Below are 11407 nucleotides of genomic sequence, written 5' to 3'. Positions count from 1 at the left end.
CAAATTGACACAGAACGCCTTGCGTTCGTTCCGATTTGTTTGTACGCAATTTAAACGTATTCACCTAAGTGTTAACTTGTATTATCAATAGCAAAACATTAATTTAGAAACGCTTGTATTCAACGTATCTTTTATAAGGCACTTTTGCTTAGTTGTGTACATTTAAAAACTATAAAAGTTAAAGATACCAAGGTAATCTTGTCTAAGAATCCGTTGGTACTGGTTTGAGACTTCAATGTAACTTAATTCGTATGAAGACATGTTTACGACACTGCATTAACATTTTTCCACGCACTTATGTACCCTCTTGAAAAATAATTAAAAACTATTATAGCCGTAAGTTATAAATCATTCTTTATTGCACCCCTTCCACGTAGGCTTAATTGATTCAATGCAGAAGTGCCACCATAAAATGATAACAAGGTACCGGTCTAAGTGGAGAATAATGCATTTATAACGTTTTTGTAATATTACTGCATATGGTCGTGCCCAGCGTGTATAATGCTTTCAATTTCTGTAACTCTTTAGGTGGGTTCTTGCAAGTTATCGGAATCATCGTTTTATTTATTGCTGAGAATGGTGGGACCTTGTCTTTATATCTAGTGCAAACTGGTTAGTAACTATGTAAGCGATTTATTTTCCTCACGACACGACGCCCTTATTGATCACTTGCCGCATACTTACATATTTAGAAGTTAATAATATTATATTTTCAACTGCACCGCACTTAGTTAACTTAGTTTCAAAATTAATAACATATAAGGATTGACTTTAATAAATAACAATGGGGAGGTAAACAACAGTATCTCATAAAATATTTATTTAAATACTTTCGATTTCTTCAGTATCTAAAAGTTACCTACCTGTGTCTGTTTTCGTAATCTATCAGTTTGATTATTTACCTAGTTTGATTAGTTTCGCAGAACAACTATAACTAACATCTCCGCCTACAAAACAAAAATGGGCGTTGAACCTCTTGAATGCCATTCAAATAGCAGTGTTAAAGGGTTATTCAGTATTCTCTAACCGAAGAAATATTGGTGATGCCCCTTTAGCAAGAATACTATAAGGGTAAAAAATATGCTAGGGTTGTGCCGTGGCCGCACGACGGGAAAGTGCCAGGGCTGGCAGTGTGGTCACAAAGATTGAATGAGACGTCGCCGACGAGTTTTATCATTGATGAATAGGCTATCCTTCGTGTCGTGTTTATAATTGCCAGTTAGTTTCGCTACAACTGCGTGCTTAATCTTCAGGAAATTCACACAGCGCATATTATTGCGAAATAAAGTAATATTTTGTTTAATAATGTTTATTTATATGTGAGCACTAACATCGCGATTCTTGTTATTGTGGTGATTAATAGGTTCTGCAACAGAATAGGTATTTATGTCTACGCAATGATGTTTATTTTAGGTACTTAAATGTAAGCGCCACAGCTGGGGTTAAGGAAAATGTTACTTGATAATTAGGTTCCCCTTGGGAAATTATCATTGAAGTATTTATGTAATTCGATTATTTTATTTAAATGCAAACGATTCTGTAATTAGGCACCTGAAAACGTACGTCGATTGGGTACCTGAAAAACATGTAAGTAGCAGAAATATTTACCGATGTATTTGATACAGGGACGTAATGGGCCGATCGTAATTTGATTCAGTATCGTTTTTATTTAGGCCTAAATGCGATACCGCGCAAAATCTGCCCACTTACAGAGTTAAGCGTCGTTCCAAGCACGAAAGGGCGTAACAGCCGCGACAGCTTTGTGCGAAAAGCTCCACAAGTGCGGAGCTTTCGTACGGGAAAAGGAAGGGCATGACACTCCGCCTAGCGCAGGCTGTGTGTGGCGGGCCGGCTTCCTCCCGCCGCGAGGCGCGCATTCGCTCCGTGGCGGCCGCGACGAGTGCACGTCGACGACCGAGACCCCACGAATCGGCGCGCGATCGCGACAAAACTTTTCAGTGCCGTGAAAAACATTATTTTCCGAATAAGCTAAAATGAACAAGATTTTTCTGTGCAGTGATTTTTTTCCAACTGTGTAAAGACTAATCGAGCGTAAGAGTGTTTTGAAGAGGCTAATTACGGGTTGCTAGACTAATTGGCTGGGCCGGCGTTTCATGAAGGTGAGCCGACTTTTATTTCCGTTCGGCAATCCCTCTAATTGCGTCAATTAGTGTAATGCGGCGACAGGTTTGAAGAGTCGCTTAATGATCTCTACCACCGGACTCGTACACTTTGAAAAACTATTAAGTTAGTGAAGTACCCACGCAAGCGACTATGGTTTTAAACTAATTAGTTTATTGTATGGATCACGACGGTTATCGCTATGAGGGATCTTTTATTTTAATATATTATATTACATTTAAGTTATTAATTCTTTTTCACCGACTTAATTTTTATTCATACAATTTCATGATTGTAACTGTGTCATTTTCACTACTTGCATATTTCCCTTATCAAATAATAAGACAAATGTAACAAATTCATCGACAGTAAATTAATATATTTCAGTTTTATGGAATTTAGTTATTTATTTTATTTATTCATGTACTCATAAATAAAATCAAAAATTGTCTATTTGTTCCATTTTGGCAAAGTTCTCTAAGCTTTGAAGGATATCTTTAAGTTTTGAATGTGATAAACTTTTTATTTTAAGTAAGGCCAAAAATAAATAAACACAAAAGTATTTGAAAAAACTAAACTCGGGTACCTGAAACAAAATAAGATAAAACGTCCTGCTACAGATATAATCAAAACCTAATTAAATATTTTCAAAGCGCTCATTGGTTGGGTTATCATGTAAAGATAACTGGTACACGACAACCGCATAAAGCACAATTAGTTTGCACACAACAATAAATTTTATTTAAGTAGGCGTGAGTACTTGATAAGGCGGGACTCTGTTTTGTAACAAACAGACCATTTCCGGACGGCTTGTCAATATAACTTGATAACAACTGACGCAAGTTCCGTCGAACAGTTCAAAAAAGTTATTCATTTATCTCCAAAAACAAATATCTTGTACTAAGCCGAGATAAAGTACAAATTAATTCTCTTTTTACAGTAAAAATGTATTTTTACTTCAATTGTGTATTTTTTTTACAATTAATTACGTTTCTCACTGACAATAATTAATTTTAATGAGTAAAAGTACAGCGTAAGGTATTTATAATTGAACATGATACTAATTGGGACCTACGTTGTATGTTGATGAATGTTATGAAAATTCTTACAACCAAAGTTCGCTGATTAAGATTACCGGCAACTAATTGACATAAAGGATAAAAATAAAACAAGTCCAAAATAAGAAACACGTGAAAAATAATACTGCAAGAATTTTTGTAATTTAAATATTTGATCTTTGTACATTTCACATTGAGTATTGTTATTTTTTGGATGTTCGTCGAAATCGTGTGTAAAAAATGTACAATTAATGTTAATCATTAATAAAGATTCTGGACTTATAATTAAATATTAAATCAAGTATTAGCGGCACACCATTCCCGAACACCATAAAAACATGAAATCCTTTCGCTACAAAAGGTAGAACTCGCTTCGAGTTAAGCTCAGCGTCGTTATCGCGAAAGCTAATTAATGCTAAAATAACATTTATTATCAATTAGCAAGAAAAAGTCCTTCATAAGCTTTTAATGCTGCAAAATACTTCATACCTGCCGTTTTATTTACAAGAAACTAATTATAAAGAGGCAAGAAACTAGATTTTCTATAAAAGAGAGCTTACGCGACAAGTTCGCTCGCCGACAATTAAAATCAATATTGTAATACGTGTATGGTACACAAAGATCGTTGTTACACGGAACTCCGAAAACAAGAAAGCATCTTTTTGCTATAAAAAGACGGAGCGGCTGTGGCGCTGAGCGCGACATCGTTGTCCCAAAAGCCAATTAGAATCCCGTATCCGGCTTGTTTATTCTCTAATTAGCAAGTAGCTCATTAGAGCTACATCACTAGCCCAGCCAGTGTAGCAATGCTTCATTCGTTTTAATTATAAACACTGCCTCCTTCTGTTCTTATAATTACCGTACACAATTAATGGACAACATTTTATTGCTTATCTTACGCATAATGAATGTTTATACAAAATGGATTAACGACGCTCCACTTGTTTATCGGGTTTTTGTTATTTTTTTTGAATTGCAATATCATTTTTGTAGGAATTCGTATTATTCGCATTAAGGTTGTCAAGGTACATAAATATCTTGAGCGAAGTTAATGACTCACATGCATAATATGCTCAATCATTTTATAATGTCGTTAAAATGTAAGGACTAGGTCTGTTGATAAGAGTTGAAGTAATTTCGGAATTCCCGACTTTTTCAATAAGTTAGCTGTCCTATACATATGAATATTATCACAAGCTTTTGTTACAAATAATTCCTCTTTTGTAGTGACGAGTAAATCCGAGTTTAAGCTAATGTAACCGCGGCTCGCTCGATATTATAAAATATTGGTATTATTACGTCAACCGATACTACAGCAGCCGCATAATAAATTAATATCATTTTAATGTTCAATTAGCTATGTCAAAATTATATTTTAGCACAATGGACTAGTGCATTTCCATTAATTAATTTTGGCTAATTAATAAAACGGCTTTAATTAACGGGTGTTAGGATAAATTAATCAGCGGTGATTGGTCCATACCATGATCAGCATGGCCGCGCCTCCAAATTTCCATTATGTCATAATATTTTCTCTGTATCTACAGAGAAAATATTTCTACAGGAATTTTAATTAATCTAATGAATAACTTCTGCTCTCTGACAGATGGCCAAGTAATGAATAAAGTGTGATCATAATAAATGTTTAATACTATTGTTAACACTTTCTTAAGAGTACAATAGGATCTGATTTATAATACAAAACATGAATAAGTACGCTCACGCGCACAATAGCGGCGCCACTGATTGTATCAAGTATAAACCACAAGTTTTAAATGAAAATAATTACAATCAAGGTTTCCATGCACAGAATGTAAACTACACCCTTACACAACGGGCCTCTCCTTTTTATTTCGCTTTAAGTACCTAATCGCGTTCGCGTTAACCCAGCTTTAAATACTAATTAGTCTACTAGTTACGGCACCGAAAAACATATTTTTAAAAAGCAAGCGTTCATAGCGCTCGTAAGTTATTTTTTTATTTGTTTCATTAAAAATAATTAAAGTGACATGTGACCCTCGCACCAGGGTTGTCATTAGCGGGTCCTCGGTGCGGGACGCAGGGTCACCGCGCGCACTAATTGGTCTGGCTTGCAGCCTCCTCCGCGCCGTACTACAAACAAATTAGCTAGAGAAACGGATGTTGACGCTGTGTTAGGGTTACCACTTTTTTAAATGACGGCTTGTCAGTTCCATAGTGGCATGCAGGAGACAGACTTGCCGCTTGTGATGTATAATGATGTGCTTTTTTCATATCAGCAGTATTTCTCTAATCATCTTAAATAAGTATATCCAGAAAGTATCAGAAAAAGTAGCCGAAATAATGAAATTCCTGTTTAATTTGAAAAAACTTCATACACCATTTTGCAATGCAATTTTCGTTTGTATTGATTACAGTTATCGAATTGATCTGGGTAGAACAAACCTAAAAGTGAAATAACAGAAAAAATAATTGTTACTGACGTTTGATATTTGCAACTGGATTAAAGAACAATTCAATAACCAACAAAATATGCAGTCATATATTGCTTCGCAAAAATATTCGAAATACAAAATATTTGTTCTGCATGGATTCCTACTTAATAAGTTAGGAATAAATTCTTCTTTATTTGGACAGAAAATGCATTTATTGAAACAGTCGGTGTAACTGCGAGTGAATTAAATAATTAAATTGATTACTGAGCCGGAAACTAATCGCGGAACAAGCCCCACTGAACAAAGTACGCCGCGTACCAATAACGTAATTGACAAAAAAAAAGTTAAACTGTTTCACTCACCGGTCCGGCTTAATTTGCAAATCCAATTTGTATCCAATAACGCACCTGTCGTACAATCTCTTGGAAGAAGCCACTTGACGAAGCTGACCACAACAAGTGGAGAAGTCGTTTCTTCGGTGCCGGCAGTCCTTTCGGAAGTGGAAAATTTCTATGGCCGGTTATACGCATCGCATGCATCTCGACCTGATCCCGGAAATGAGGATTCTAGAGCCACATTAACACGCCATTTCACCGAAGACCTGCCAGAAGTCAGCAGTGGCGAAATCGAGATCGCTCTGAGACAGCTCAAAAATGGAAAAGCCCCTGGCGAGGATGGCATTACAACAGAGCTTTTAAAAGCAGGAGGTAAGCCCGTACTGGGGGAGCTCCAGAAGCTTTTTAATGCCGTCCTGTTTGAAGGGAGAACTCCAGAGGCGTGGAGTAGGAGTGTTGTCGTCCTGTTCTTCAAAAAGGGAGACAAAACCCAGTTGAAGAACTATCGACCCATTTCCCTCCTAAGCCACGTATATAAGCTGTTCTCAAGAGTGATCACGAACCGACTTGCGCGAAGACTCGACGAATTCCAACCACCGGAGCAGGCTGGGTTTCGGAGCGGATACGGCACTATAGACCACATCCACACAGTGCGGCAGATTATACAGAAGACCGAAGAGTATAATCAGCCCCTGTGTCTAGCATTTGTGGACTATGAGAAGGCCTTTGACTCGGTTGAAATCTGGTCTGTTCTGGAGTCCCTGCAGCGTTGTCAAGTAGATTGGCGATACATCCAAGTGATGAGATGTCTCTACGAAGCCGCTACAATGTCCGTCCAAGTACAGAATCAGCAAACAAGGCCCATACCGTTGCATCGAGGAGTGAGACAAGGGGATGTTATTTCCCCGAAACTGTTCACTAATGCAATGGAGGATATGTTCAAAACGCTGAACTGGAAAGGACGCGGCATCAACATCAATGGCGAACACATCTCTCACTTGCGATTTGCTGACGATATCGTCATCATGGCGGAAACGCTGCAGGACCTACAACAGATGCTGAACGACCTGGCTGAATCTTCTCTACGCATCGGCCTACGGATGAACTTGGACAAAACCAAGGTCATGTTCAATGAACATGTTCTACCGGAACCGATTGCGATACACGGCGCCGTTCTCGAAGTTGTTCGGAAATATGTATACCTCGGGCAGACATTGCAGTTAGGTAGAAACAACTTTGAGGACGAGGTGAATAGGAGAATTCAGTTGGGTTGGGCTGCATTTGGGAAGCTACGTCGAGTCCTAACATCGTCGATCCCACAGTGCCTAAAGACAAAAGTCTTTAATCAGTGCGTCCTACCTGTCATGACTTACGGAGCCGAAACGTGGACACTGACGGTACGGCTGGTCCACAAGTTTAAAGTCGCTCAGCGGGCTATGGAAAGGGCTATGCTCGGCGTTTCTCTGAGGGATCGCATCAGAAATGAGGTAATCCGTCAGAGAACCAAGGTCATCGACATAGCCTATCGAATCAGCAAGCTGAAGTGGCAGTGGGCTGGCCATATTAGCCGAAGAACCGATAACCGTTGGGGTAAACGAGTTCTAGAGTGGAGACCGCGCCTCGGCAAACGTAGTGTAGGACGTCCTCAGGCACGGTGGAGTGATGACTTGCGCAAGACGGCTGGCAAGAGCTGGATGCGAGAAGCCGAAAATCGATCTCAGTGGCGTGCACTTGGAGAGGCCTATGTCCAGCAGTGGACTGCGATAGGCTGATGATGAACGCACCTGTCAGTGAGATCTATTGAATTTTGATGATGTTATTTGATCAGCTGAAGAAGTAAGTGGATTTTTGTTTCGAAGCACTGCAATCTTATGTCTGAAATTTTCTGATCCGTATTGCAACGGAATATAACCGACCAACCTTCTGATATGTATAAAACCGTGTATCAGATCAAAAATAACTCTAATCCTTTACTTATTCATTATTAGTGTACAAAAGGTGGTAACCCTGTTCGAAGGTCACCAGTAATTAGGTTGTTGGTGTGGCTTATGTTTTTCAGCAACAGTGGCGGTGCTTCCTCTTGTTACTTATTTAATTAGGGCTGCGACTCTTGTTTCGTGCTCCCGTGTTGCATTAAGTGTTCCTCCTTATGTTACACGAGCGTATAGTCGCCTATTTATCGATCATTATGAGTTTACGCCACGCTAATTAGAGACGAGAAAAATAACGGAATCCTATTATCGAATCAACCTACACAGAGTTTGTTATTGTGATTTACACTAATTAAACACAAGAGCACTTTAGTTAAGGAGTTCAGAATATTACAAATAAATTATCAGAGTAAGGTTTTATTTGGGAGGCAGTATTTTTTGTTAGATTAAATACCTTAAGCCTATTAAAGTAAAAAAAAAAATAGATTGTATTTATACTCTCAATATATTATCAAGTTGTAATATTTAGCTACATGCCTATCATCATTTATAACATTTCCAAGGATTTTTACACAAAACTAAACTGAAACCCTTTTGATGACAGTGTAATTATAGAAGTTTTTGACACTAGGCATAACACTGATAATGCTATCTGGGGGTGTGTCTTAGCCAAGATAAGCAATTATATAAATACACTAGTTATTTGTGGTCAACGTGATACAAAGGAGGGCTATTAATTTGATTTCGTTCCGATGTTTCAATACATGCAACTGAATTACAGTGATTTCACTCTAGCGGATTTTCCGCTCAGTTTTTCTACGCGCGACATATTCTCAAGTCCGCGCGGAAAATCCGCCAGTGTTAAAGTGCTGTGATGCCGGTTGTGATTTAGAATTATCGATTGAATTTCAAAACAGTCAGCATTTTATAGTCGATAGAAGAAATTGTTCTGAGCTATGTCAATAAATATGTAGGTATATATTTTTATCACCACACCTGTGCACTGCGGTCACATCTAGTTTCTGATGTCTATTTATTCTTAATTTTAAACTTTCTCTCCTGGTCGCAATTAGATGTTTGTCAAAATCTTCAATCTACATGTAAATTAAGTTGTATAACCACCGCTACTGTTGTAACTATCGGAATGTTACGGTACTAACTATAAATAATAATCTACATTTTATTAATATAAAGATGTAATTATAAATATGGATTCAGGGGATTGAAATGACCGCGATTAAAAAAAAGAAACTCATCAACGAGAAAGGAATCAACATTTTAATAAATTATTATAATATAGGTACCTCCGTAATTATGCAAATTAAAGAAGCATTTGTGTATTATGATTACTTTATAATTAGCTCGTATTTAGGTACAGTTGATAATGCTAAGCTGTATGTAGCGCTATTGACTTAATTGCTATTATTCAAACAGTAATTACCCATTAAGTCCAAGTACCTGATAATAATTCATTTTGTAAATAAAATGTTACAAACTAATTTATTTTAGTATTTAAAAACAGCCAAAGTATCGAATGGGAATCTAATTTCCTTTGGCAACTTTCCTTGTTTTTCAACATAACTAATATAATTTTAGAAATTGGATTAAAATTAATGAACAGGTAAAAGTTAACGAGTACCATTAGCTATATCAACTCGATAAATGTAATTAAAATTTCCATTAAAATTGGCTACGTAATACTAGCAATGTAAGTACATAAGCACTGAGACTTATAATTATCGACTAAGAAGCAAATACATGCAAGTGCTCATTAACAAGCAGATGTACACAAAGTGTGAGTATTAATTAGAAAGTAGTAGTAAGTTTTAACCCGACGCCTCTCATTAGGGAGTAGTGGGCGCGCGGCCCGCGACAGATAACCCCTCAGTGGCGTGACGGGTGACGCTCACTGACGTTCATTCCTTACGCACTGTTTGCAAACTATTTTATAGACCTCTTGATTACAAGATATTTTCGTGTTTATCGACCACAAGCCAATTAATAACATAATTATTGAAAATCATTTCTTATAATTGATAGTTGTTGTTAATGTTATTATTTAAGTAGATACGAGTGTTTTACGAGTGGATCTTGTTTGTTTTATTGTAGGCTTATTTTGGATGTTTGAGAAGCGTTTTCCTGTTGTGTTTATTTTTCTTTCCGAAATGAAAATTATAAAGATTGAGTCTTATTAGTCAAGATGATGATTACACCCTTCATAACTAATCAGAATCATAGTACAGGCATAGTTCATCCAATCCCTTCAGGTACTATAAGTACCACAGTCTGGACCGATTCCATTCTCACTTTTCCCTTCAATAAAAGAGGAAAAGTAACACCATGTAAGTACTGAATATCGAATTAATTAAACTTCTGTTGAAAGTAGAATTTCCATGAGAATGCACTAAGTAGGTGTTTAACTCGCTTAAGGAAAACTAGTGCATTTAAAATGAATAACCAATGACTAGATGCGCGTAAAAAGTAGCGAAGTGTTTCTAGAACACGTTACCATATACTAGTGGGTTTCTCAACAAACGTGGAGCGCACGAGTAAATAATATTTTCTATCGATCTCGTCGACTCCCTAATTGGCTCGAATGCAAATACTCTGTTATTAGGCAGGTTAATTAAAGAGTTATCGGTCGTAATTAACCCGTTTCGGTACACTACGTGTGCCTATGGTTCGTTCGAAACACTACTAATTAAGAAATTCCTCCTTCATTAGCTCAATTAGATTTATTCACGTCAGAAACTTCGTACAATAACATGTGTATATTATATTAACACGCACCAAGTTTTTAATGTGTTCTGTTTCGTACGAAAATGAGAAATATTTTGTTAATCTTTGTTTTTTTATTTATTTAATATTTGAGTATAATGGGTAATATACTAAAGTTAAGTAGGTCATGTTAAATTGTGGCAAAACAATGGTTATTCAAATACTAATAGGCGATTGTTTAATGAAACCGTGAAATGAATTATATTTTCTGAAGCATAGAACGTAGGAGTTTTTGTTTGATTTAGTTTTTTTGTGAATCCAATTATGTTGATCCAATGAACTAGGCTACCTATTGCTGTTTAACTTTTCAAGGCCTTTGATTTTTTGTGGCATTGTTTAAATAGATATGAAAGGTTCTTTCAGTAATTGAAAATATGTACAAATGTAAGAGCTGTTATTTTGCTGATGTAATTAATATTAGTGTTGCCCCGCGGTTAAATCTGAATATCATTATGGAATCTGTATTTTAGTATGTTTCAAAACGAAGACACAGAAATACTCTATTCATGTCTTCAGGTTCACTCAAATATGTAGCGAATGAAAAAATAAAATCAATTAATTAGTTAATTAATTAACAGAACTCCGGAAAAAAATGAGCCAAAACTCTTGGACAGTACTTCTTCTGCGTCGGTTGTGAATTATATTTCCGTTATGTAATTATCTAAAAACAGTATTACTTATAAAGCTGTATTCTTCGCAGTGAACTTAAAGCACAGTGTGAATGAAGCTCAGTGCGCTCGGAAGTGGCGACCGAGGGTTATCGGTAATTG

General features: G+C 36.7%; 1 protein-coding gene across 1 annotated transcript in view; it reads left to right on the top strand.

Moving 5' to 3' along the window:
• Nucleotides 1–1883: 1883 nt before the first annotated feature.
• Nucleotides 1884–11407, top strand: part of LOC124632714 (LIM domain only protein 3) — a 51677-nt gene continuing 42153 nt past the window's right edge. The window contains exon 1 of the mRNA XM_047167662.1: nucleotides 1884–2120. Coding sequence (XP_047023618.1) covers nucleotides 2115–2120 — 6 coding nt within the window. The 5' untranslated portion in view covers nucleotides 1884–2114. The remainder of the gene's footprint in view (nucleotides 2121–11407) is intronic.

This window comes from Helicoverpa zea, chromosome 8 (assembly GCF_022581195.2).
Source record: "Helicoverpa zea isolate HzStark_Cry1AcR chromosome 8, ilHelZeax1.1, whole genome shotgun sequence".
Lineage (NCBI taxonomy): Eukaryota > Metazoa > Arthropoda > Insecta > Lepidoptera > Noctuidae > Helicoverpa > Helicoverpa zea.
The sequence above is the reverse complement of the archived record's forward strand: the minus strand, read 5'-3'. Positions and strand labels throughout refer to the sequence as shown.